This window comes from Fusarium phalaenopsidis (genome assembly GCF_050370095.1).
Source record: "Fusarium phalaenopsidis strain FUZ10S chromosome Unknown contig_32304, whole genome shotgun sequence".
In the NCBI taxonomy this organism is placed as follows: Eukaryota; Fungi; Ascomycota; class Sordariomycetes; order Hypocreales; family Nectriaceae; genus Fusarium; species Fusarium phalaenopsidis.
In genome coordinates, this window is record NW_028145404.1 from 2,569,054 (window position 1) to 2,595,671 (window position 26,618).

At 53.3% G+C, this 26,618-nt stretch overlaps 6 protein-coding genes and 2 non-coding genes across 8 annotated transcripts; 2 read left to right on the plus strand and 6 right to left on the minus strand.

Annotated features, from left to right (window-relative positions):
- Positions 1 to 652: 652 nt before the first annotated feature.
- LRP88_10069 (Hsp70 family protein) lies at positions 653 to 2,913 on the minus strand (the record flags this gene model as incomplete). Its single annotated transcript, XM_083246541.1, has 8 exons — positions 653 to 1,144; positions 1,217 to 1,549; positions 1,599 to 1,670; positions 1,843 to 1,967; positions 2,019 to 2,085; positions 2,136 to 2,180; positions 2,231 to 2,804; positions 2,855 to 2,913. The coding sequence occupies 8 exons, from the start codon at positions 2,911 to 2,913 to the stop codon at positions 653 to 655; spliced, it is 1,767 nt and encodes a 588-aa protein (XP_083097654.1).
- A 625-nt stretch (positions 2,914 to 3,538) lies between these two features.
- Positions 3,539 to 3,610, plus strand: LRP88_10070. The gene has a single exon. It is a non-coding gene; the product is annotated as a tRNA-Met (tRNA).
- A 1,233-nt stretch (positions 3,611 to 4,843) lies between these two features.
- Positions 4,844 to 4,915, minus strand: LRP88_10071. Its single transcript has one exon. It is a non-coding gene; the product is annotated as a tRNA-Met (tRNA).
- Positions 4,916 to 6,573: 1,658 nt separating this feature from the next.
- Positions 6,574 to 8,879, minus strand: LRP88_10072 (FAD binding domain-containing protein; the record flags this gene model as incomplete). Its single annotated transcript, XM_083246542.1, has 6 exons — positions 6,574 to 6,793; positions 6,847 to 8,070; positions 8,121 to 8,449; positions 8,521 to 8,594; positions 8,656 to 8,710; positions 8,847 to 8,879. The coding sequence occupies 6 exons, from the start codon at positions 8,877 to 8,879 to the stop codon at positions 6,574 to 6,576; spliced, it is 1,935 nt and encodes a 644-aa protein (XP_083097655.1).
- Positions 8,880 to 9,746: 867 nt separating this feature from the next.
- On the minus strand, positions 9,747 to 12,905 carry LRP88_10073 (PX domain-containing protein; the record flags this gene model as incomplete). The annotated part of the gene is made up of 7 exons (XM_083246543.1): positions 9,747 to 10,394; positions 10,448 to 11,291; positions 11,350 to 11,594; positions 11,644 to 11,783; positions 11,832 to 12,420; positions 12,476 to 12,705; positions 12,755 to 12,905. 7 exons carry the CDS (start codon positions 12,903 to 12,905, stop codon positions 9,747 to 9,749), a joined length of 2,847 nt encoding a protein of 948 aa, XP_083097656.1.
- Positions 12,906 to 14,690: 1,785 nt separating this feature from the next.
- Positions 14,691 to 16,314, minus strand: LRP88_10074 (uncharacterized protein; the record flags this gene model as incomplete). Its single annotated transcript, XM_083246544.1, has 4 exons — positions 14,691 to 14,724; positions 14,838 to 15,064; positions 15,340 to 15,817; positions 15,875 to 16,314. 4 exons carry the CDS (start codon positions 16,312 to 16,314, stop codon positions 14,691 to 14,693), a joined length of 1,179 nt encoding a protein of 392 aa, XP_083097657.1.
- A 975-nt stretch (positions 16,315 to 17,289) lies between these two features.
- Positions 17,290 to 17,761, minus strand: LRP88_10075 (CGR1 family protein; the record flags this gene model as incomplete). The annotated part of the gene is made up of 3 exons (XM_083246545.1): positions 17,290 to 17,430; positions 17,488 to 17,633; positions 17,689 to 17,761. The coding sequence occupies 3 exons, from the start codon at positions 17,759 to 17,761 to the stop codon at positions 17,290 to 17,292; spliced, it is 360 nt and encodes a 119-aa protein (XP_083097658.1).
- A 5,617-nt stretch (positions 17,762 to 23,378) lies between these two features.
- Positions 23,379 to 26,192, plus strand: LRP88_10076 (uncharacterized protein; the record flags this gene model as incomplete). Its single annotated transcript, XM_083246546.1, has 2 exons — positions 23,379 to 25,847; positions 25,935 to 26,192. The coding sequence occupies 2 exons, from the start codon at positions 23,379 to 23,381 to the stop codon at positions 26,190 to 26,192; spliced, it is 2,727 nt and encodes a 908-aa protein (XP_083097659.1).
- Between the last annotated feature and the right edge of the window lie 426 nt (positions 26,193 to 26,618).

Consider the following 26,618-nt stretch of genomic DNA (forward strand, 5'->3'; position numbering starts at 1 on the left):
GCGAATAGCTAGAAAGAAAGCGAGCCGTGAGAAGCAAGACCTTCTGCTATGGCCCTTCTCCATGTTTTCCTCTACATATTCTGTCTCTACTACCCCAGGCCTCTTGAAAGCATCATCGCCCATGTTCGTTAGAGCCAGAGACCGCTTGCGCCACCCTCATTAAGTTTCCCGGTTCTCGTACCACCATGATCAACAATTCATAGAGCAACGACGTTCATGGCCATTGAGTCCTTGCACAGGTCAATGGAACCCTTCGATCCGGGCATCGGGCATCAGAGTGCGCCTAGAATACGGCCGCCTGGATCAGCCGTTACCGCCAATGCGGCGTAGACAGGAATAGGTAGAAGGCCTATCTTGACCGCATCTATTTAAAATATGAATTAGAAGGATAGAGCAGACATAAATACGAAGAGCTAGTTTGCAATATCCATTCGAGCCCGGTGATGGGACAACTCACCGCCAAGATGCGGTCCTAGACGCCTGCCCTCCACTCAGAAGCCTCGTGCCCAATTCTTCTCCGTCACAGGGTAATGCCCATGAAAGTGACGGACCAAAAGTCTCTGCTTCTGAGCGTATTTGTGTAAGCTACGAGCTATCTCTGTGTGGAATCGAAGTCGACAGCATGGGCTTCACCAACTACATCATGGCCCCTTCAATCCTCCATCTCAAAATCATCATCTTCTTCCTCACTCCCGCTCTCCTCGTTGTAGTCAGGGTCAGGTCGGCGGCCCATCTGCCTGTTCGACGCTCTTGGAGGCTTCGATGCACTTCCACCAGCACCAGAAGCAGAAGCAGCACCAACAGAGGCACAGCCGCTCGATTCGAAACTCGCGCTTTCGGTGGCAATTTTGCGCTTGTTGTGATAGATGGAGAGGTTGAGGGACGTGCCATCACTGACCATGCGCAACTCATACTCAAAGTGCCGGAACTCCTCTCCGTTTGAATTCTTCCAGCGAGGAAGCTTGCCCCAGTCGGGGATCTGGGGAACTTTGACGACGCGTAGTGGTTTGACGGTCCCATCTTGGCGCTTAGGGGGCGTCTCTGCGTCAGAGAAGATGATGTCAACGACGACTTCATCGTCTGGGCTGCTCAACTCCTGCCAGCACGTGAACTTGTGTGGCTTATGGGCCGAGGCGGTTTCGTTCTACAAAGCGAAGGTGTTAGCCGTGAGTCACTGCTCCGAGGTATACGAACAGGGTGAAGGGGTTACACGAACAATGTCAACAAACCACATGGTCTGGTTACCGGCCAGCCAGGCTTGGTTTCCAGAGCAGTAGAACCGATCTTCTTGCTCATGCATGGTTGCATCAAAGGGCATCGCATTGACCAAAGTTCCGTAGCTGTAGCGGGAGATGCGTGACTCGATGGCGACGGAGAGGTTATCGGACATCTTGCTGCGGACAAGCCCATGGTAAACGGCACCGCGAACGACTGCGGTCCAAGGATCACCGTTACTGTCCTGCAGAATCTCGATCTTCTTCCCGAGTTTCTCTTGGAGACATTCGTACAGGAACTTGGACTTTCCAAAGCCACCCACAAGGATAAGATACTAAAGTAACAGTCAGAGAGATAATAAAAGTAAGACATATTATAAGTACCTTGGGCTTGCGGCGATACTTTTCTTTGACTTGCTTGATCTGTTCCTCGACGAGCTTCTCGATCTGGGCAATCTATGGCCGATACACCTTGTCACGAACCGTGGAGCTTGGTTATGTCAGCTAATAGTCATATCAAATGGGGTAAAACTCACGCCTTGATAGTGATCTTGGGAGGGTGATAGTTGTTGTCGACAGTCCCCGTGTAAGGCAGAGCGATATCCTAGCTCGTACTAGTCTTACAGACGGCAGACTTGATGCCGTGCTCCCACTCATCATTCATGATCTTCCGGAGCTCGCTATCCCCCATCTTGACCTTGATATCGGGTGGGATGAGGCTCTCGTCGAGGAACATGGCGCCGCAGAGGTCACCTAACAATGAATGTCAGTCTATCTCCACACTCCAGTGTTTAGGGATGTTACCATCGCCCCTGACGCTCTCTCGGACTGTCAATGGGTCCATCTTGAGGATCGTATAAGTGATGATGTCCTGGGTGAGCTGCGTCAGATATGCGTTGTTTGAAAAGGGTCTGAACTCACGGCAGTGCCTCCGCCGGCATCACAGACAATCAGATGTTGACCTGGCTACCAACAGTAAGCTTTGAGCGAAAATGAAATAGGAGGAGGAGTCATACCTTTAGGTCGATCTCATCAGAGCTACCCTCGAGGCACGCCAGAGCGGCCGCCTCAGGCTCAGAGATGAAGTCGACTATGGTCTCCCCCGCAGGCCTCGGCTCTCGAATTCCAGCTCGTACTAGTGCTTCTTCCATGCGAGTTCGAGCATAATGGGGCCAAATGGCGGACAGGGTCACGACGAAGTGGAGGCGAGCTATCTTGAACACGCGCTGGCCCACGGCTCTCATGATGTTCTCGCGGCTGTGTTTCCACAGCTCGCCCAGATGGTCTCCGATGACTTCAACCGGAGTCTTTTTGAGTTGCCTGATCAGGGCCCGGGCGGTTGCGACGTGAGGGGAATCGCGGATCTTGGGAGGCAGGTCATTCTCGTCGACGAGCAAGAGCTTGAGCCATCGCAGCACGTCTTCTCCGATGGGAACGGCATGCCCCCAGGAAAATTCACCCGCAGTCATTTGGTTGTAGAAGACTGTGGACGGGACCTTTTCCTTGTCCTGGTTGAAGTTGCGCAGGTTCTTCCAGTTGGTGATGAGCTTGGGGGTGTTCTTGCGGCGCGAGTAGGCGACTCCCGAGTAGCTAAGGCAGGTGAGCAATCTCGAAGCGCAGTCTCAGGTGAAGATGCTTACGTTGTGCCGAAATCGATCCCGATGATCAAGATCGGGGCTTCGTCACCCGCCGAGACCATCTTGTCGTGTGGCAGTGCCGCCGTGCGTTGGCTTGGAGGAATGCTGTGACGGGAGGGAGTGATGTGGAGGGAGGAAAGACCAAGATTTAGGGCGACGAAAAAGAGGAGGTTCTCCCATTTGCGCACCCAAGAATCGAGAGGGGCCGTGAGGGCGAAAACGCGCTGGTGACCCTGTTGGCCTATGGTGGGTGTTTGTTAGGGCAGAGAAATGTTTGCATTGCATTTAACCCCCGATTGCTTATTCACAATACTCATACGTCTGGGCCTTCACTTGAAGACCTCAAAGAAAAATAAAGCCCTAAAGGTCGTTTCAATATTGGTACAATATTTCGTCCATCACCTGTTCGTCAGGGGGAGACTACAAAATGGGTCTACCCATCTTCTGTAGATTTCAGTGTCTCAGTATACCCTTTTCAGCATTTCATTGTAGTCCCAATATGCATATAATAATATTTACCCACTGTACAGTTTCAAAGGAGCTCTATCACTGCGTAACAGCTGGTGGGATGAACTTGAGCCGGAGCATTATGACATGAGGTTTATGGGACCGGATTTGTCCCAAGCGACCCCTGAACAGAGCCCACATTCAAGTACGAGAAAAACAAAGCGCCTCTCAACCGAAGAAAGCAGTTTGGCGCAGCGGAAGCGCGCCGGGCTCATAACCCGGAGGTCTCAGGATCGAAACCTGAAACTGCTACGGTCTTTTTTTGCCATTTCTGAGCATCTCGGGGCTTTTCTTTTTGTCATTTGAGGCGATTCCAGAGTGTTGATAATCCTGGATCAAGTTCCGGCGCAGTTTTCCTCCTACCCTTATGTGGACCATATTTTTAGGTACTGGCCAATCAGAAGATAGAGTTCAGCCAGTCAATTCATGCCTGGTTCCGAGTTAAAGGTGCTGTGTGAGCCGTTGCAGAAGACGCTGTTGGGGACGCCGCTGAGAGCGCCCACAACACCACCCATCAAATTCTCCGAAGAAGATTCCGAGAGACCCTCTAAAGAGAACTCTAGCAACGGACTTGGATAAGGCTTTGAACGATACTCTAGAACCAGTAGTACTAGTTCAAAGATTTTCAGGGGCCCATTGTATAGAGCCCTTGCAAGTATGCGCGGGTGAAGAATTTAAATCGCACACATATTCAATACATCACAATCGATTGTATCTAATAAGGAGCCAAAGAGACTCGACATAGGGGGAGGAGGATAACTGCATAAGACTCGACGTCAGCCCCTTGGAATTGACGATTGTGGATGTCACGTGGCACTGGCGGCTCGTGGATGGCCCCACAAATCTCCAACGGCTCGCCCCAAGCCCTGCCCAATCGCTATTTTTGACTCGTCACGTGCGCTTTCAGGTGCTGCTTTGGGGACTTGGGCAGACCTCACATTGGACAGGCATCATGGTCGTTAGATTGTGATATGGCTTTTACCACTTGGAGTAAGGATTGAACTGACACATGTGCTATCAATAGTTGACGGTACTGGCCACAGGTGTGGTCACCTCATCGTGGCTGAAAGCAAAAGAGCTGTAGAGACACAGGTGTGTTTGCTCCAAAGAAAGGGAGTCGACACTTACAGAGCAATGCAACTTGCATCTGGCAACACCCAACCCCAGGCAGCTAATCCGGGTAAGAAGCTGCTTTCAGCTATGAATATCAACCCCAAGCCCAGAGCTGAGGGTGCGAAAGGGAGAGTATTGTTCCAGAGCCTCCAGCCGTAGGGTTGGTTAGAAATGGCAGTTTCTTTTTTGCCAACGGCACGAGAAACAATATATGACCTTTTCTTACAGTCTTTTGGGCAAGGGAGCCATATCAGAGGTAGTAACTCAGCCCCAAATACGAAAAAAGGTACCCAGGCCATAGTACATGGAAAAACAACGAAAGGACATGATTAAAACACCAAAAAGATGTCACAAATGGCAAAAAAAGAACCGTAGCAGTTTCAGGTTTCGATCCTGAGACCTCCGGGTTATGAGCCCGGCGCGCTTCCGCTGCGCCAAACTGCTTTCTTCGGTGATATCCGCCTCCGAAAAGTAAACTCATAGGGCAAAGGCCCCAGGCCTGTGCGTTAGTTTCTGATTGCAGACCTTCCTGGGCAGCTTCTCGGGGGCTAGCGGGGGACAAAATACACGAGACTGAATTGGCTGTGCCCTCACCTCCCTGAGTCTCATGTTTTATGTCCCCCGCTTGGGGGCACCTCATCGTAGAGCAGTGCTCACTTTACAGCAACGACACAGATCATTAATACATAGAAATAAAATACAAGAATAATATCAATAGATAGCCAGATCTCTCTTCTATATCATCATATCTTTCAATCTCATTAGAGTCATCTTTTGATTGAGAAATTACCAGATCAAAATGGCAGGATTAAGCTCCGACGGCCTGGTGTGCCATCCCCCCCCGATGCGGTGGGGGCTAGCACCCTTCCGCATTCTACATGATCCGGAGCAGCCGGAATTCCATTTTTATTTACCCCTATAAACCCTTGCTTCGAGCTCTGCGAAGTCTTTGATTGTATCATGCCCTGCACCCAGAATCACCATTGTCTCAAGAGAGTGGGAGATCGGGCAAGATGCGGGGCCCCACCCGATAACCAGGGTGGGTCCAGATTGACTTTAGCCACAACCACGATACGCGCCTTGCGAGGCATGTGCTGTAACGTCGACCTACCTAAGACTCATCAGTACCTTCCGTTGGCTCGGTGGTTTATAAATACATTTTTGACATGGCGGGAAGCAGGCGCTCTATTTTTATCAACGTGAGTACCTGTCGTTGAAAAATGTTTACTGTGAGATCATTAAAAGTATAGGGTAACTTGTGAGAGATGGGCAATTACTGATTGTTAATGTTCAGGCACAGAATCAAACTTCATATGGGAGAGAGAAATCCAAACTATTAGATAAGCTTTGCATTCGAGCACCTTCTTCTGATATTGAAACAAGTATCGGGTTTGAAATTGCCATGCATGGAGGCCGTTGTGGCAGCTGCGCCGTTGGTAGTGCTGTCATATTCTGAACTCACACTTCACGGTTGCACTTTGGATCTTAACACAACGATACCAGATAATTCATTAAGCCTTAGCGAATCCTTTTTTAAACCAATCTAAAACCATATCATATCTTTTTTACCATCCTTATTGAAAATTGGCCAAGGAGAGGTGCCTGGCTATCATAAGGGGCGCGTCAACTATTCCTTAGACTGGTCCATAAACACCCATGTCTTTTTCCAGAATCCCATCTGACGCCGATGCCATTACTACTCCTCACTCTTCCCCAGCAAGTGACAAGATTGTGTCGACAACAAGAACGACATGGTCATCGTCACCAAGGAGGCTCAGCCGCAGACAGCCGAGCAGATCCAACTGCCCTCTTCACCAACACCAGTTGACACAGAAACCAAAGATAGGACAAAAAAACTGCTCTTTTTTCAATTCTTTTAACCTGGGCTACAAAAAACCGACAAATACACGCCCCCTCCTCTTCAAGGGCCTCCGTCGTGACCCCCGGGGACCAACCTCTCGCTTTCTCTTCCCTTCTTGATGCCACTCCCCTAACGGATATATATTGCACATCTTGCCACAAAGGAGACGCTGCCTTGCGTAGAATCATGTCAAGTTTCCCAACAATCTAAATAACTCCTCGACGTTCCAGACCGCACCCACTTAGTATACACGCTTGAAGGGCGGCACGGGCTTGCACTCGGCCTCGTCCAGGGTGGTGGAGATGACCTTGCGGTATTTGAGCTCGACCTCGCCGTGGGGCTCCTTCTGGAAGGAGAGGGTGTGCTTCATCCAGTTCTTGTCGTCTCGGTCGGGGTAATCCTCGCGGGCGTGGGCACCACGAGACTCCTTTCGGTTGGCGGCGGAGGTGGCGGTTTGCATACTATGACACTGTGTTAGCAAGTCACTACTGGAAGGGGTATCATGTTAACCTACGCGCAAGTCAGGAGGTTTCGGAGCTCAAGAGTCTCGACGAGATCAGAGTTCCAGATCATGCTGCGGTCCTTCATGCCAACATCGGCGTACAGGGCATCAATCTCCTTCATCTTGCGGACACCCTCGTCCAAGCTCTCCTGGGTTCGGAACACGCTGACCTCAGTCTGCATGGCCTTCTGCATAGCAAGACGGATCTCAGCGGTGCTCTTGGAGCCGTCGGCGGTTCGGACCTTGTCGAGGACCTCGATGTGCTCGGCACCGGCATCAGCAGCAGTGGGCTTCAGGGCATCGCCGGGGTTGAACTTGTCACGGATGGTGTGGGAAACGGCACGGCCAAAGACGACAAGATCCAGCAGGGAGTTGGCACCCAGACGGTTAGCACCGTGGACAGACACGCAAGCAGCCTCACCGCAAGCGTACAGGCCAGGGACAACCTTGTCCTCGCCCTGCTCATCGACGGTGAGGACCTCACCGGTGTATCGGGTAGGGATACCACCCATGTTGTAGTGGACGGTGGGAAGAACGGGAATGGGCTGCTTGCGGACATCGACACCGGCGAAAATACCGGCAGTCTCAGAGATACCGGGCAGACGCTCAGCAAGAATCTCGGCGGGCAGATGGCTCAGCTGGAGGAAGATGTGGTCCTTCTCAGCACCGACACCACGGCCGTCACGGATCTCCATGGTCATGGATCGGGAGACGACGTCACGAGAAGCAAGATCGCGGGCAGTGGGGGCATATCGCTCCATGAATCGCTCACCCTCGGAGTTGAGGAGGAAACCACCCTCACCACGAGCACCCTCAGTGATCAGGCAGCCGGCGCCGTAGATACCGGTAGGGTGGAACTGGACGAACTCGAGATCCTGGTTGGGGAGACCGGCACGGGCGACCATGGCCATACCGTCACCAGTGCAAGTGTGGGCGGAAGTGCAGCTGAAGTAGGCTCGGCCGTAACCACCGGTGGCGAGGACAGTGTGGTTGGCGAGGAATCGGTGCAGAGTGCCGTCCTCCTGGTTGTAGGCGAGGACACCGCGGCACTCACCGTCCTGCATGATCAGGTCGAGGGCGAAGTACTCGATGAAGTAGTTGGTCTTGTGGCGGAGGGACTGGCCGTAGAGGGTGTGGAGGAGGGCGTGGCCGGTTCGGTCAGCGGCAGCACAGCATCGGTAGGCCTGGCCACCCTTGCCGTACTCCTTGGACTGACCACCGAAAGCTCGCTGGTAGCTGTGAGGCGTTAGCAGCTGAAAATGTGTAGTTTTGGAGGCAATTCTCACATCTTGCCTTCCTCGGTTCGCGAGAAGGGGCAGCCGTAGTTCTCAAGCTCGATAATGGAAGCGGGAGCCTCGCGCGTCATGTAGTGAATAGCGTCCTGGTCACCCAGCCAGTCGGAACCCTTGACGGTATCGTACATGTGCCATCGCCAGTCGTCCTCGTGCATGTTACCGAGGGCGGCGTTAATACCACCCTGAGCAGCGACAGTGTGGCTTCGGGTCGGGAACAGCTTGGAGATACAGGCAGTGTTGAAACCGGCCTCAGCAAGACCGAAGGCGGCTCGCAGACCGGCACCACCGGCACCAACGACGAGGGCATCGTACTCGTGGTCCTGGGGAAAAGTGTCAATTGGCGAGATTCTAACGATTCCTGGCCGCGCGGGCAGGCGGGAGGGAGACATACGATGACGGCGTACTTGGTGCTCACAAAAGGAGAGGCCTCCTTAGCACGGAGAGGACCATTGGCGATGACTCGAGCTGTAGAAGATCCAGGTCAGCATGTGGCGGCAATCAGGGAGATTCGGTCAAGATGTCATACCAACTGGTCGGGTAGTAGAGAAAGCTCTGGAAGGGAACCTCGCGGCCCGCGAGAACTGTTCTCAATGGTTAGCAAAGCACAATGAGGCCCCGGAGAGCTCCTCGCGACAAGTAACGGACAAACCGCTACCATGATGATGCCATCACGACAGGCGCAGGACGGACCGGGGGGGTTCGCGGGCAGCTACTCACAGCAGGGCCAGCGGCCAATCTCCTCATTGCCATAGAAGAAGCCATGATCAATCCAAGTCGGTATCACCAAGCTGCATCCGCGAGAGAATCGAAGGGTTATCGAAGGGCTCGGGTGGCGGACGAGCGAGCAAAGGCAGGTTTGAACTTTTGGGAGGGATGATGTTTAGCCAATCGACATTTCCCTTGACGTTTTTTGGGCGCACGCCGCGAGGCTCTACCGGGACGGATTCTCTCGGCTCCTCGGTTGATCCGGCCAATCAGCGTTAGCTTATTATCAGCACACAGGCCACTCGCCCACAGGTCACAGGTCAGTCAGCCACTGTAGTCGCTGCAGTTACAGCGACAAATTCCCCGGACATCTTGACGCTGCTGCAAGTGAAAGTCGAATCCTGGGCCGAGGTGCAGGTCACACTGCCAATTGGCTGTCAGTCATTGTTATTTCTATAAATCGGGCTCTCCTCTACCATTCTCTGCCTCCAACCTCGCTTCCTCGCCCCAGGGTTCGGGAGAATTCGCTGTCGAGAATCCATGACGACGAGAACTTACAGCTCATCACGTGCCGAACCGGAAGCATTTTCCCTTCGGCTCCTCCCCCCCGCCGTTCCCGGCGCTCCTATAGCTCGGCATGTGCTGTCGGATCCACTATCACGACCGGCCCGGATACAAAGCCGAGAAGCTAGGAGAACCCGCCGGTCTTCAAAGTCCGGCTCTCCCAGGTCATCCTCACGTCCGATCAGAGTCTCATTCATGGAGGCCAATTGTATGATGCTCATAATCTTGTTCAGTATACTCTATTCCTCCGTCTTCAACCAACTTTCTTGTTGTAATAATCAACGCAACTCCTTACCCTGATCGAAACTCGATCAACCGTGAAAACAAGCAAAATGGATATCTTGAAAGCTAATCCGCCAAAACGTCCCGCAGCATGACCAGGAAATTCTCCGTCAGCTTGTGAACCTCGCCAACTGGAGGTTTCACTGGCTCTCCTGCACTTCGCCGTAAGCGATCCTGTCGCTTGGCTCTGCGTCGTCTCTCAGCTTCGATGGGGTCCATCTCATCCTCTTGCTCCGCTTCTAGCTCCGAATCAGACCCATCGTCGTATGCCATGTCTTCAAGGTCGTCGCTATCAAGCCCAAAGTCTGATGAGTTAAAGGCCATTCCAGTGGGCATCATGTCACTTCCCACATGTCCTTCTGCCGCCATCTTCTGCCGCGTCTTGTCATTGTGCCACTTCTTTCGTGCTTCTTGCCATGCGATGAGTGCATTGATCTCCTCGATTGCCTTGGTCTTGTCTAGCAGTCCCGTACTAACACCGCCCTCGAATAATGCGTTGACGTTGAGAGTTCCGTTCTTTGGACCCTTTCGCAGGAACTCAAGGATGCCCTCGATCCAGCCCATGAGCTGGGTAAAGAGGCCATTGTCATGTGTGTGAACTTCATGAACAAACTTGTAAAAGTTATGCTCATGCCTTTGACAAAGATCGATGAATGCTTGAACAGTTTGGTTGGGATCGGCAGAAGCGTCTTGCTCTCTGCACTTGTCGACAACCTGGAAACAAGTTAGCCACGGTTTTCCGGCTCACGCCTCATTCTGTATCTTACCTGAATCATGTCATCGATAAATACAGCAAAGTCTGTGACACTGTTGTAGACGTTTGCCGACTTGTAGACTCGCACAAGAGGTTCGTAGAAGATCGTAAAGAGATCCCGGAAAAGCTGCAATGTCACAGGCTCTTCAATCAACTGAAGCATCATCTCCTTGTCCCGCTGTCGAGTGCAGAGCTTCAGGTACTGCTTCAGGTATGAAAACAGCTCGGCTCCCTGGCGCAACTCTTCATCAATGTTTTCGACAGCATTGTTGAATGCGACGTAGGCATTGTAGAGCCTCTGGATTTGCTCTCCTGTCAGCCCTGGCTCGATGAGGTCTGACCTCAAGATTGCCACAATCAGGTCCACATCATCCGCCTCGGCCTCCTCGCGAATAGCCAACTTGATGTGCTCTTCTGAATGCGTGTACTTGTACAGCTTGTCTGAGAAGACTGGGTCACCGATCTTAGTACTCAGAATATCGATCGATTTCTGGAAGCTCCTGATACCATCGTTCAGAGTCAGAGAGAAGATTCTCTGCATCAACGACCGTGTGCCAAAGGGCTGAGCCAGGAAGATGTCGAGAACGCCCGACATGACGGCAGCTGGGTTGGCGATTCGAATCACGTTCTTCATGAGTGAGTACGGGATGAGAGAGTGAATACGCTTCGCTTGTGCGAAAAGCTCAGGAGAGTTGTCCTCGGCAAGGAAAAGGTGATAGATGACGGCGGCAATCTCAATACGAAGCCACTCGGCAAACTTTCGATACTGAATGCTGAGGTCAGGGATTGTTTCCTTTTCCTTGATCTCCTTGAAGAGCATTGTGAGTCCATTGCGTTCGACAATGTCTCGGCGGAACCTAAACGTGTTAGTCGATGCATCATTCTACAACCAGAGATACTCACTGTTCCATGTACTCATCAAGCTCAGCAGCTCGTTTCCGGGCAATCTCGTAGAATTGCTTCTGTTCTTCCATGCGCTTCTCGTCGACAGCCTTTCTCCGGATAATGTCCTCTACGTCTTCATCTGTCGGGGTGATGGGTTCACCAGTCAAGAACTCCTGCATGGCGTTTGTATTGGCGACCTGGGGGTTGTGTAGGAGAGATCGAATTAAGGCCCGGAGTGAGATACGCTGGTTCTCGCGCCAGAGAACGACAGCAGTCTGTACCAAGTTAGTTGATGATATCAAGTGATCCCAGGATGAAGCGTACCTCTTTGTCGGGGCTTGGAACAACACCTGGACTTAGTCTTCCTCCCTCAGTAGATGCTCGCGGTGAAGGAATTTTGGGCGAATTAAGTCCCCTTGAGCGGCTTGATCGGAAAGAAGCCGCTGAACCGGCCCTGCGATGACCTTGACGTGTGTCAGTATGAATATCACAGAGATGAATGATCGCCTTACCGGGTGACAGCATTGATGATGAGCCGTCGGGAGCGAGGGCAAGACCAGTTACCCGGGTTGATACTGAAGAGATGGAGGAAGCATCTGAGTCGTTTCCATTGCTGAATACAGATGTCAAGGCGGTCGTTGTCGTGTCGGACTTATTCTTCTTAGGCATATCCGGCAGTACTCGACCAGGAAGCTCATTGCGCAGTCGCCTATGAAGCTTTGCAAAGTCGCTGTACCTCCGGCCAACGTAGTATTCCAACTCTCCCTTCTTTTTTACCCTCAGGATGAACTCGGCGTGCTTATGCTTTCGAATCGTATGCTTAACTTGAGTGACGCGCACACCGGCAACGTTGACATCCCAGCCGTTGATGTAGTTCCCCTCAGGCAGGGTGTGCATCACCCCAGTCTCGATAGCATTGCTATCCACGATCTCAATCTCCGAAAATCGAATGCGCTCTTCAAAACCAGATGATGTTCCGATTCCGGAGACCATCATCAACTCAACAAGTTTTCTAGCTTTAATGGCGAGCTTTCGGCGTTTCGTCTCCTCCAGGCGATCCTCAGAGGATGAGATTGACTTGCCTGCAAAGGACTCGAGGAACTGTACACAGGGTTGTAAGCGCTAATTTCAATGCTGCCGAATACTCGTTACTCACCACCTGGAGCTTGTCTTGCCAGAATTCCTTCTCGCGCGCCTTGTCTAGGAAGGGAAAGTCGCGGACATGATGGACAAAGATGTATCGCAGAATAGGCAGCTCAGATTCTTGGGGGGAGACCTCGCCGTGGTCGGAGCGGAAGGGCGCGCCGAAGCGCTGGAGGGCCGTCGTGGAGTTGAGCTCGTTAATCTCCCATTTTACCTGCTCAGAGATGAGCTCTCGCTTGAGGTCTGTCATGTATCAGCGCCTGTCAAGTATGTCGAACGCGTCGCGACTCACAGTGCTCCTGCTTTCCGGTGAGCGACTGGCCTGGCGGCGGCGTAGCATCTCGTTTCGTCGTTCGGGCGGGCAGTTCGACGGTGGAATTTGGTGTCGCCTCGGGGGCAGCGCCATCGACGGCCGCGGGCTTGTCTCCGGCCTCAGCAGCCATGGCTCGTAACAAGGCAGGTATTCGACTGAAGCTTTAGGGGACTCGGTTCGTGAGGATGAGGAGGGGAGATGACGCCGTCGGGGAGGAGTCGGTGGAGGAGGGGAAGATGCCAATGACTTGGTCAAGTCGGATTCTGGGCGGGTTTCAGAAGAGAGATATTGCCAAGATGGGCCCTGGTAGGTCAAGTTGATTATCCGTCGGTACGCGGAAAGCCCAGGACGATACTTGGGTTTGGCGGGGCTGGCTGCTGTCAGCTCCAGGCTCGTCGTGGTCAAGTCTGGTACTGGGCGTTGGTTGACTCGAGCAGAAGGAGGAGCTCTGTGCTTCTGGGCAGCAACTACGTCAGTCTTTCCTGCTGCTGATGCACTGCAACCTTTTCAAAGCCGCGTCACCCCTATTGGTCACGTATGTCGCTCACTATCAAGAAGAAGAGGAATATGAGTCTCTTCCAAGTGTTGACGCCCTGTTTTTTTCTTATATATTCTTGCACTGGGCGTCTTTTACAAGGTCACCAGCTCGTCCTGGGCACTTGCGCGTGCAAAGCGCCAAAGTGAGGGGCATGACGTGTGCCGCCAAGTCCCAAGCCACTCGCCCAGACTCTCACAGCCCTGTTTTATCGGAATCTTTTTGCCGTACCACAAGCATGGCAAAGTCCGTGTTTCCTCCAGATTTTCTCCGGTTGAGCTTCTGCTATCTTTTCTACGTGCTGATTCTCCGTTCTGAGAGGCATGTAATGACGGCTTGTTGGGCAAGCGACGACTTGTCATATCTGCCCGTTGCTGATTCGGATTTAACGGGCCGAAGATCAAAATGTCTGCTAGATTGTGAGGTGACCTTGGCCAATGTTAGCCACGATGGCATCCACTCTTGGAGTTGTGCATCGTGGCTGTTCCTGACAAGGGTCGCGCTAACAGAGATTACTGGGTGACCTCTGCCCCATTCACAACCGTCTTGGAGAGTTACTCTTACTGTTTGCTCCTCGACAATACGGTATTACGAGCAGGCCAATCGTGGCTTCAAAATGGCGCCCAAACTCTGCTCATCTCGGCCTAACTCACAGCAAGGCTGACTGTGAACGGGGAGAACAAAGTAGATGAGGTCTAATTCACAATTTGCATGTTCAAAAGGAAGACCCTATCACTTCAATTGGAATTCAACGATCTGTCTTGAACCCCTCAGGCACAATATCCGCGGAATTACACTGGACGTCTCAGATCCCACAACAGGGTTCATCAGTTTGGTGACACCCGTCAAGATTGCTGAGACATGAGACATGAACCAACTTCCCAGCAAACAAACACTTGCTTCTCGCGACGAGGGTATCTACATGACGGAGCAGGTGGCGATTCCCAATCCCCTGGGTTGGGTCAACGGTGACCATCCGCGTACCAACGTTCGGGATAAACGGCACGACACCAGTCTGGCGCAGCACATCCGGTAGTTTCTGGTGCTTGTGGATATCTATTTATGGGATGATTCCCCATTATTGTGTGTTTGTTGTGCTAAGACTCGTTGACCCTTACATTCCGTCGGCAAGCTAGATGCTGGTAGAGAAAATGAGACGAACAAGTAAACATCAGACATTAGTTAATAGCAGGTGATGCAGTCCAATGCAAGCAGACGTGCCAAACTCCCTATTAGTCCCCATACAGTTATTGATCAATTTCCACAAGTCTCCCTCCGTTTCGGCTCTCTGCCGAAAACAAATAGATGCAGGGTAGGGTAACCCTGCATCCCCCAACCTAGCAATGCCTCTGACAAAACAAGCAACATGCTTGATTCCTGTCAGAGTAGCCGCTCGGCCTTGTTTCCAAAGTGGCTTGTCCCACTGTTACGTACTCCAAGGCCATGCACGCGAGGATTTTACCAAAATGAGTTTGGATGCTTGGCGGCGGCTGCGGCAAAGGTTCCAATCCCAAGACAAGACAAGACAAGACAGCGCGGAGAAGGCCGCCGGGATACCGGCTCGGCGGTGGGGAAAGGGACTTGGTCAGACGGCAGCTCCGAGATGTGACGGCACTGGATGGCTCAGCTCGTCTAGTTGATGGATTGTACGGTAAATAGGGCTTCTGATCCGGCTGCATGGTTGTAACAACGGCCTTGGCTGATACCAATACTGTGACATCTTCCAGCCAAGAGATACGCGCCAAGTCCTCAATCTGTATGCTACGTAGTATTGCGCGCCAATATGGGTATCATGAATCGTACAGCAGTAAAGCAAGCTTGTCAAGAGCGCCTCAAAATATGCCAAGAACAAATGGCATCACAGTTCATCGAATGCATGCAGTATTTCTCCTCCATCCTCATGCCTCCTCCGCAGATATGCTTCGTCTCCCTCATGCGTGGTGGGCGGTAGTACTGTATGACCTGCCTCCTTCCGGGACTCGACGATGGATTCAGCAATATGGGGCGTTTCTGAGCTCTCATTGCTCACAATGTCCCCGCTTGGCGACAAGTATTGGGCGCCAAAGAATAGAACAAGCATTGTCAGCATGATGACAGACATGCAGATCATGATGGCCCTCAGCCTCAGTCGCGTCTTGTCCTGGGACTCCTTATCGAGACGCTCCCAGAGCTCAACTCGTTCACGGACAATATCAACCCGATCACTCAAGGCCCGGATTCTGGCACGGCCATCTTGGATTCGAGCCTGGAGGGATTCGATATTGTCCTGATGTTCTTTAAATTGCCCCATCGACGCAATCTGTGCCGTGATGTCGTTTTCGATCTCGCGCGCGTCCTTCTCAAAGTTGTTATGGATACTCTGGGACTCCTCTGCCAGCTCCTTAAGGACTGACACGGTGGATTGGAGCGTAGTCATCTTTTCGAGAACGGCGTAGTAGGTCTCGTCGAGTCGTCGGGCCGTCGATGTCGAGAACGTACCGAGTTCGACGAGTGATTGCTTCAGGCCCCTGAGCAGTCTGTATTAGCATCGTGCTGTGATAGACCATGATACTGGAGCAACTTACTCGACCTGCGAGGATGACTTTGCCTGATCCTCCTTGAGCTTCTCCTCCTTATTCAATTTGGGTTCCACGGGAACAGCCGCGTTGCCATTCCTATTCTCCTCCTCCCTGGCCAGCATGACGCTTGGCCGCCGACTCTGGTCAGGGCTCATCATGGGCGTGACGCCCTCCGACCGAGGCATGATCTCAACCGATGCCCGACCTTGGTAATACGGGCTCACCGACACGGGATGGGATATGGATATGTAGTGCGACTGCGGGGCGCGGTCGTCATGATAGCGGTCTCGGTCGCGCTCGCGTTCCTTCTCCTTGCGCCGGCTCAGCTTGACGGGCGAAGTGAGCTCGGTGATGGATCGCTTGAGCTGGTGACGGCTGCCTGAGCGGATGCTCGAGACTGAGTTTGTCGAGTCCCGGGGACCCGTGAAGGCACCGGCGGTGGCCATGGCGTGAGCGGTTTCCCGGTTTCGCACTCCCTGTCTGCGTCTGTCCCTTCTCGTCGAAAACTCTATCCGCCTGGACCCTGCGACGCAAGGGGTGGGATGCCCAAAGAGGGCAGCAGAGATTCCCGCTGACTGGCTGGCTCAAGCTCCGATGGTCAGCAGCTTTCTAGGTTTGTTGCGGGATGCATCAGGCCAGCGCCGAGTGGACTGGGCACAGTAACTTAAGGACGTGACGTGCCCTGTCTGTGGCTGAGTGGGCCCATGCTCCCATCCGTAGGCAGTAAGTTTCACATGTCACCGGAGGGCAGACGACAGGCCTTTTCATTGACCAAGATAGCCCAGGGACTCCGGCTAATTCACAGAGGCTAAATCAAGGGTTATAGTATCATATCTACGGTATTTCATAGAAGATAAACTAATTTGCCGAACCCTGTCCAGATAATGAATGAGCTTAACAAGATCGGTATCGCTTTGTTGCCCCAGCCTGATATCGTTTCCTCCACAGCCCACTCAAGTAGGGTATTGAAGACATAGGATAATATTACGAGACAAACATGATTTGATGGCTGAGGATAGTTCCAGGAACAGGCAGCCTCCTGCCATCTGCCATTCTTCGTTACGCAACTCCTATCCATGCACGCAGGGGATAGCCGAAGCCCTGCCGACGATTGTGAGCTGTTCTCAAGCCAGGTTGACGTCCGACACCTCACACCCAGATGTGCTTCAATCGCATTGAAATATCGATTATATGCCTTTAAGTGGAACTATCAGCGACATACACAGCCCTCAGTCCCGAGTCCCCGATATTGCGTAACACCCAAGGCTGAGCTTCCACTCAACAATGGCCACGTCTTCAACCATCCGTATATTGCGCCGCATCCGATTCTCTAAAACCGCTCCAAGTGAGGTATGTCGCATCGTGAATCATAACGTTTGTCAAAGAGATTTTGCCTGTCCATGCCACCGTGAGCCACCTAATCACGAGTTGATCAGCTTGTTTCGCTTCTCCTTGCGCTTCAATCGCTCGACTCGTTTTCGGTGCATCTTCTCGGCCATCTTCTCGTATCGCTCCTTTTCCTCCTTCTTTTCTCGCTTGGCCTTGATAGCTTGGATCCTTTCCTAATGTCCGGCATTAGACCATTGTCACAGCTTCGTAAAGAAGCGACTCTTGCTTACCTGTCGTAACTGCTCCTTCTCATCCTTCATCTCCTTTTCCTTCGCCTTTATCTGCGCCAACAGAGCGCGCTCTTGCGACCGTTTCTCATAAGACTTGAGGCCGGCTGTGGGCCGGAAGGCCTTCTTTGGAGCATGCCATTGCTTGCCTGCGATCGGAATGTCAGCTTGGTGATGACGAGACAGGTTCGGAAATACCCATACCATTCTTGCGCATTCCTAGAGGCTTCTCAGCCTGAGGCGCAGGCTCTGGCACTGGGCTGGCTGTATCGGACATAATGGCAGTTGACAAAAGTGATACAGAGATGTCGTTCTAGAGATCTACAATCGTCGCCAACTTCACCAAATTTTCTGCCGGTCAAAAAAAAGTTGTGGCGGGGCCCAGCTGAAGGCGGTGAGAAAACATGTGGCTGGGACTCCGCTTCCCCACATCAGGTGTGGCTTGAAATCCAGGGTCCTCGAACTCCCCACACTTTGAGTTAAGGGGTGGATAAGGGGCGATCTTTATTGAGTCGCGTCACGCCTATGTTTCACGATCTGGAGGCCATCGTCCCCTTCCAGGCAGAGCTAATTCCCGAGGACAGAGAGCCCAAAAAATCTCATCATCTTCAGCCCCATTCAATAGTTCGTGGTGCCCGTATTGCCCTACGGCACGGAGTACGGTGCGGCAACTCGGTCCGCATTTCTGTAGCTGACCTCTCTTCCAATAACACACGCTCCCGTCCCTGCCACTGGGTAATGGTTGCCAGCTCAGGGAGAGGTGACATCCTTGGAGAACTACACCCTATTGGCCCCGAGTCTCACAGCTTTAGCTGCGAACTGTAAGCCTCACGGGGCCTCCAAGACTCCTGGGCTTGCAGACATCTACATTTGGTGGGATGGAAGCCGAGGACTGAAACGCTGACTAGGCCATTATTTGGTACAGAAATAGCCCAACCGTACATTCACAGTGCATGTGTTGTTATTTTATGGAATAGGGGTATACCAGTGATGTCCGAATCATGCTCTCATGAAGGGAGCCAGATGCGGCCAAGCCAGGAGTTTAAAACGAGCCCCCATCCCTGCCCGAGAACTTGCGCATCCTAATAGTCTGGTTGCAGATGGAAGGATGGCACTGCATACGTCAGATCAATGGGCAGCCAATTGACCAGACAACTCGTTCGGCACGACATCGTATCGAGCGAGGAGGGCCCCTGAAGGGTTCGCCCTCTGGACAGGGGATGAACAACCAAGCTTGACCGGATCACGCTTAAGTCAACTGCCCACAATAATGACGATAAGGCCAACTCGCCGCTGACCACGGAGGACGGGATTTCTGGGCGCAAAGTCTAAAGGACCGAGGCCTCCTTCACGGGAATGCAGGAAGATGGATCTTGCAGCGGAATGGAGGGAAATCGTAATTAGCTGGGCAAATTGGCTTATTACCGATAATAAGAATAGGGAAATCGTGTCCAAGAGCAGTCGTCAGCAGTACGAGTCCTCACCTGCCACAACTTGGCGAAATTACCAAGGCATGCTCGTGCATGCAAGGAGGGAGCACCCATTGCTGAAATGTCGAGGCGCCGGTGGGAGGTTATTCACGGACGAGCTGAGCGATCGCAGGCTGAAAAAAGGTGAGATTTCGTAAGCCTCTTTCACGGCCTCTGGCTGAAATTGGCCGCTCGCTCAGCGGTGGAGCTGGGCGAGACAACGAACCGGGAACTTGAATGAGGGAGAAAATGGATCCCTGAAGAGGCTTGGCCGGTGGAGCGGACCACGCAGGAGACTATGGTCCTTGGCAAACGCCCCAGAGCCTGACTGCGAGGGATGAGACATGAGGGATGAAGAAGAGGACCGACAAGGGCTGGGTCTCACCCATCCTGGTGTTGCAGGTACGAAATGCATGCAGTTCGGAGAGTTCAGGCACATCTTGCGTTGCGCTCAGGGCAGAGGATGGTTTCCCAGCGGGTTATCGCCACGACAACCAAACTCAGGCGGTTCTTGAACAGTGGCCTGCGCTTGTGTTCTGCCTCGGTTGTTGGAAATGCCAAATGCCTCTCTGGAGAGAGACTGGTACACGAAGCATCATCAACTGGATTAGGTCAAGTAACCGATGCGCCAAGGGACTCTCAGCCCGTCTGTGCACCATTTTGCGGGTGTCGTCGGGCGTTAGATCTGCTCATCTGGCCCTCTTTCTTTCTCGGGTCACTGGGACAGACCAGGGCACATCCGAGGGCGGGCGATCGATACGTGTCAGTCGCATTCGTTTTTGTGAGAAGTCGTAGCGCTAACGATGATAAACGAGAAGAAGGGCTGGGTGAGACCCGCGTGTGCCATGTATTTCTGGCGTCGTGGGTGAGGCACTGTATCTCATCGTCATCTGAGCGGCATGTCAAGCGTCCAACAATGGATCTGTCCTGCCTGTCAAAAGCAATCTGTACAACAGTCAACACGACATGATTAGGACGTCGATGGTCGTTGCCTTGGTGAGCTACCCGCCCTCGCCGAACAGGGCAATCTGTTTTTTCAAATGTTGCCTTGCATGCCCAGATTAAGGAAAACCAAGCCTCAATTGCATCCGTCATCTGCAGCATCAGCATCTTCCAAGGCCTGAATGGAGTTCCAGGTACTGGGGTGTGCCAAACAGGGAATGGAGGCTGTCTGTTCCTGACACAGTAAGAGCAACGGGTCGTTAGAACGGAGCATAACGGGCCAGGGATCTTGATCGAGAGGAACCATTGTAGAGGCAAACGGTACATGGTCAAGAATAACTCCCACGATGCGCCATCAGCATGTAACCTCCGTAAGCATGGCAGCGAAGCCGGCTCATTCGTCGATAGGTAAAATCACCATGTTGTTATTGCAGCGAGGAAAAGGCCGGTCATTGCGACTGCTCAAGCTAGCCCGGACGGGTACGTAATACGGGAGGGCTTGGTCGGATCGCCTGGCTCTGTTTTGGTGATCACTTTTTGCTAACGGGCGGTGCTTGGTCGTGTTCTCGGCCTCGTAATCTCGAGTTGACAGGCCAGGTGGGACACCCAAGACGAGGCCAGCCCATCCTGGACAAGATCTGGGTGGATCGGGGCCAAGAGGGAAAAGCAACGGGAAAAGAAGACGGAGAAAACCCGCAAAAGCAAAAACGGCACTATGCACAAATGCGTGTTGTCTTCTGACTCCTGTGGCGCATCGCCGTCTTCGTGTGGTTCTAGCCCCGAGTCATCATGCAAGCCATGTCTCGCGGAGGAGCTGAATTGCTGAGAGGGAGGGAGGTGAGGACACGACCCTCGATCTGAACCGATCCAAGAGCTTTGTTGGCCAGTTGATGTGGCAGTCATGATGACTAGTACACGATAATTCGCGGAAACTATCGAGCTAGTTGGTGGTGTCGGTGACAGTCTGATACCGTTCGTGGTGAGGCCTTTTCCTTCCCGTCCCTTCATCACGATGAACAACCCGTCCGTTGGTGGCGGCAGCTACAGCAGTTAAAGGTCTCTATCTTGGTCTGATTGGTTTCCGACTTTCGGGATTAAGGTACGGAGACGGGTGTGCGCTTGTGCAAGAGAGTTTGGAGGGATCGACGACGCGAGGAATCGTTTGGTCAGCTCAGACAAGAGTCGGTAAAAGGCATCAACTGAACCTCATGAATCTGTCGTTGACCGCCCGAGGCCGTTGAGTCGTAGCGGCCGTCAAGCAAGACATCGTGCCGCCGGCTGCAACCGTTGCTCTCCAGGCCTCCACTCTGCTCTTCGCCTCCCCCGCTCTCTTGCCCGTACAAGGCAGGCCATCTTATCCCGGTAACAGGACCGGCTGAGTGCTGTCACGAGCGCGTCAAGTGTCATTCAGTTGGGACGAATGCCCTCAAACGAGACAGGACAGCAAACAGGGCGGTTGCCCCAGCGGCCAGACGCAGCGCTTGCACGATGCAGGTATTATTAGGATATAAATCAGCCGTGACTGACTGCTCGCTTGCACGTTCGTCCGTCTGCCGTGCTTTGCGTTGCGCTGCTGCATGCATGCACAAGCGCTCCTCAGGTGCAGGTACACGGCGCGCTGAGCGTGACATGGGCCGGGGGGTCGAGTGGCCCTGAAGGAAACAGCGGGCGAATCGCAGCGCCCTCAAGTGCCCAACAAAGCAGCACCTCAAGAGCGTTCGTCGCGCCGAGACGAGTAGACGACCAGGGATGACCAGGGTTTGGTGGCCATGGAAGCCGTCACAGTGCAGAGTGGGAACCCAGTATCATGTGCCAATGGCTATGCGTGTGTAATAAGGGCAATCTTGACGGTTACGGTGGTACCTATGGGGGTATATCTGTGCTGGCTGCCATGAGATGGTGGCCGTCATGAACGGGGGTGAGTGAATATCAAACTGTGTGACCTGGCCTGGTGATGAAGATCAATCAATCCATGGCCGTGGTGCTGCCCTGTTTCAGTAAGATAGAGCGAGGAGCATCCAGAGGGACCTGCTTGGCGTCGTGTGCGCTGTTTGTCGGGTCAGTTAATTGCTTGATATGCTTTTGGATCCAGGTACCCAGCAGGTTTGCCAGGAATTTAATCAATCAATCGAAGGTTTTGGACGGATGGGATGAGATGGCATCTCGTTATTGGAGCACGATTCAATAACATGAACGAACACCTGCTGGCAATTTGCTGAAGAGTTGCACAGTGCGGGCCTTGAATGGATGGGATGGACAGGCCGTCAAGTGGAGCGGAGTCAAGAAGGAGAGACCAAGGAAAAGGTGGAGGCCCCTGGATGATGGGAAGGAGCGAAGGGGGTGAGAATGTCGAGGTTTTGGCCCTGGAGGACGCGGCCTTGTGTGATTCTCTCCTCCCTGGAACCTCTTGTTGTGCCTCTTTGGGCTCCCTTGTTTCCTCCATCAGGCGCCCCTTGTCCCTCCCGTCAATTCGCCCATCCTCTATCAAGCAGCTATGGCATGGCATCCATGGCATCCATCCATCGTCCATCGCGTTTACGGCCTGGGCGGATGCTGGAGTTCCCCGAGGTGGCGCCCCTTGGTACCTGTGCTGTCCAGGGCGGGCAAGCCGCTAAGAGGGTACCTGGCCAGGTACCTGGACTATAGCGAGCCGGGGGGGTCCATGGGGGTCCTTTTGGGGGGAATGGACTTGGATGGGCAGCGGTACCAGAGGACCAGGTCCCCCTTGGCCATTTCCGGCGCTTCGTCCGCTCTCGTGTTGGTTGCAGCGGTACATGCTCCCGTGTACCTAAATCACGAGTGGACCCCTTGCTCGCAGTGGGCGCTGTGTGGCTGAACACCCTCCAACCCCAGCAGGCCTTCCATTTGCCTTTTCCCTCCATCTCTCCATCTCGAAACCGCCTTGCCCTCCCCGTCTTCTCTTCTTCAACCCTTCCTTCGGCTGCATCTCATCAACAACGCCGCTTTGCGAGCGCCAAACCTCCTCCCCCTTCCTCCTCCCGACATCTTCTGGTGCGATTCCAGTCGCTCTCTTGTCTTCAGAGTTGCGCTGGTCTTGTCCGTCCACTCCTTTTCATTAGTTTAAACAACCTTGTCTGTCGAGTTGCCTTCGTCTTTTCGAATTTCAGCCATCCAGCTCGACGACACCGAAGCCTTTTTTGCCATTTCCGCCTGGTCCGTCACCCCAGCCTGTTCGCTTGTTTCCAGTCTCGATCACAGCATTGCCCCCAAGTCGATGCCCTTTAGCGTTTCCCGTGCCGTCGACTTGCAATTCCCAAGACTGGTCAACTGATTGTTGTGACGTCTCAGACCGCGACTGTTCTTCGACGAGTCAATCCATCCCCACGCCCGGTCACGACTGTTCGAGCGAGAGAATCAAGCGAGCCTCACGGTTCCGGAACGGTCGCCTTGCTTGTCCTATGAACCCTTAATTCACACCCAGTTGCCCATCACTTCGATTGCCGCTGCGCGGCTGAGGAGAAGATGGCAACCACCTTCGGCCCCGAACGGTTAACCCGGCCATCCGCCGGCCCAGCTTTCGACAACCCCGCGGATCGATTTGCTCTCCCGATGGATCCTCTGGCTGCGTCTCCGTCACTTGACCACCAGTCTCGTGCTGATCCTCCACCAAATCCACCATTCGTCTTCCCGGCTCAGCCTCCCGCCTCGGCACCATCCTCCTTCTCGCGAGCCACAGGTCGCCGGCCCATGTCTGCTATCGAGACACCTAACTTCAGCTTTGGGTTCTCCGCTGAAAATGCGGAGAGGCAGAATCGATCTGCGTTACCAGACTTCAGCTTCAACCCAGGTGCTCTTCTCCCTCCAGATCCCCAGACACCCTGCCTTTTGACTCCTCCCTTGTCTCCTCGGAATATTGCATCACCACAACGACCTGGTGGCCATGGTCATCGAAGAGGCGGCAGTGAGTTTGTTGGTGGCCGCCTTCGTGAGGGCAACTCCATCGCTGTCATGAGCACAAGCCCAACCAAGTCAGAGAGTGGGTTTATGACGCCTACTTTCCAACCCCCGAGAAGAGGACACCGAAGGGGTATCTCGGGTGCTATCTCGACTAACGATTTGCCCATTCTACAACCACCCGTGTTCGATGCCTCTGGTCGAGGAAGCAGTGCACCAACTAGCCCAACTGGCTACAATCAGCCCGAGAACAGTGTTTCCGCCCAGCTCGATGAACCGATCCAGCTCGAACCCCAGGCTACCCCAACGGAGCAACCGGATGACGCCAAACAACCTGCCTCGGTAAACTGTTCCCCCGAAGGAAGTCCGAAGCAGAGCAAGGCAGTACCGAAAGCGCGAGTTGGATTCTCGGATACACTGGAGTTTATCCCAAGGCCGCTATCCCTGGTCTCTAATGAAACGTCCAGCACGGTAACAGCGCGACCTGGACATTCAGTTTCGGGGAGCATTTCTTCAATCGTCTCTGCCGCGTCCCCGAGTGGTAGAGATAGCCCGGTGCCACTCTCTCGAACATCAACACGTGAGCTTACAGATTCGAGACCGAGCACCGCCGGCGCTATTCTCGAACGCACCCAGGATATTTCTAACACCACATCTTCACCAAAGCGCCGGAACTCGATCCCGACACTGCTTCACCTCGCCGAAGCGTCCAGGGCTGGAGAACCTGAACCCAGCCCGACCAAGGTTGCCAAGCGGTGGTCGTTTTTCGCCTCAACCACAGGCTCTTCTCCCACCAAGACACGGCCACACAGTTCCAGCTCATCGGATTCCTTGCCAAAGGCAGCTTCTGGATCCGAACACGGCTCCGATGCTGCTGGCGAAAGTCTTGACACGGCACCTGCCAAACAGAAGAAGAGCAAGAAGGGCAAGAAAAAGAAGAAGAAGGTCAAGGGCTGGGCTGGTGCAATTCTACCCCGCAAGCCCAAGAGCCACACCAAGCGTTCCAAGTCGGATGAAGTTCGCCCTCCTACACCACCAGCCTCGAGTGTTTCACGAGACGATGACGATGGTGAGATGTATGGGGAGCCCGAATTGCTTACGCCATCTATTCCATCCTTCACTGTCACCGAGTCTCCCAACCTTCCAGCGGAAAATGATCTGCCCAGGCCCTCAGACGAAACAACGTATCCCATGATTGATCTTGACGCAGCTCTTGGACCATTTAATACACCACTGCCGTTGAACCCAGAATGGGAGGCGGCGCAGCGAGCCGCTGGCAACACCACCAACAAGCGAAGACTTCATAGTGCTCAGGGTATGAAGGGATTCACTGGTCCAGGCATGCACTACCACCGACGTGCGGAATCTGCTCCCGATCTGCCTCCTTTTGACCCTGGTAGGGCTGGTATGCACCGCTACAACAGCAGCTCGACGATGGCCGATGTCTTTGAGGAAGACGAAGAAGATGAAACTGGAAACGACGAGTCGAAGACACCAGATGAATCCTCTGAAGAGGAGTTTGAGTCAGACAGTGACGCAACTCCCCCGGCTGGCGTCACTAAGGACCCATTGCTCGATGTTCAAGATAAGCTTTCAACTCACAGTTCAGCACAGAGCATGAGGCGGACTAGCTCTAGCTTGAGCGACAAGGATCAGATCACGGCTGGCTCAGTCCGTGCCGAGCGCTCCAAGTCATCTCTACACGACAGCGTCATTGTTGAGGAGGAGCTGCCAAGTGTCATCTTCCGGTCACCCTTCGCGTTTCCCGAGCGGAATGATAATGCGGACTCAGCTCCCGCTTCGCTTAGAAGGGCCTCGGGTAACAACGATCTTGCTCCTGTCGATATTGGCCCCATCCACCTCCCTACACCGACCAATGTCCCCAACAGCCCATATGCCATGAGCCATTCGTCCTCATTCCCGTCCCCCAGGTCGCCCATGTCGGTTGAAGTGCAACGCATCTCGACTGCTCCTTCATCAGTTGCAGATGAGAACAATTTCCAATCCTTGTTGCTCATGGGCGAGCCTGGCCCCGAGGTGCGAATTTCTGTGGACTACGACATTCCATCACTTACCTCGAGCAACTCAACGATGACACGGGAGAGCATGTTCCTCCCTAGTCAGCGTATGTCTCAGCCGATTCTTCGTGAGCCACGCCCTGTCTCGGTGTCATCTGCCGCCTTTGGCCGCCGTCGATCCAGCCTCGCCAGTCTGAGCCGTCTGATTAGCAGCTCTCATGGTGAACGCAGCAAACTCTCGATGGAAGTGACACTTGACAATGAGTCGACGCACAAGAAATCCAAGAGCAGCCGAACGAAGCGACTCAGCCGAATGATGCAATTCTGGAAACCCACGGCCAAAGAGGGCTCATCCAAGCAGTAATGGCAGGCTTGATAATGGATTCTGGCCGGCATTACTGGCACTTTATTACTATGTCCATACTTCTTATATGGGCATGTGTACAATATGTTTGACATTCGCGCTTCACAAACTTGCTCCCTAGCTAGGTCAATTAGCTCGACTCAAGCCAAGTCAAGGCCTGGGGACAAGCGAGCTGAAGCGTCAAGTCCGATCGAACGAGGATTCCAACAACAGACTTATACTCAAGGACTCGGATCGGCACATCATTTAAGACTTTTAGTTTAAAAGGACGGAAAGGGGCGCAGGCGGTTAATGATTGCATGATTAGCATTGGTACCTGCATAAGCATACCTGGCTCCCGGGCCAACGGGCCGCTGGTTGAGTCGGGTTTGACAGGCAGCTGACACTGAAGGTCGCTAGACACAAGAGACTACGAAGGAAGGATTT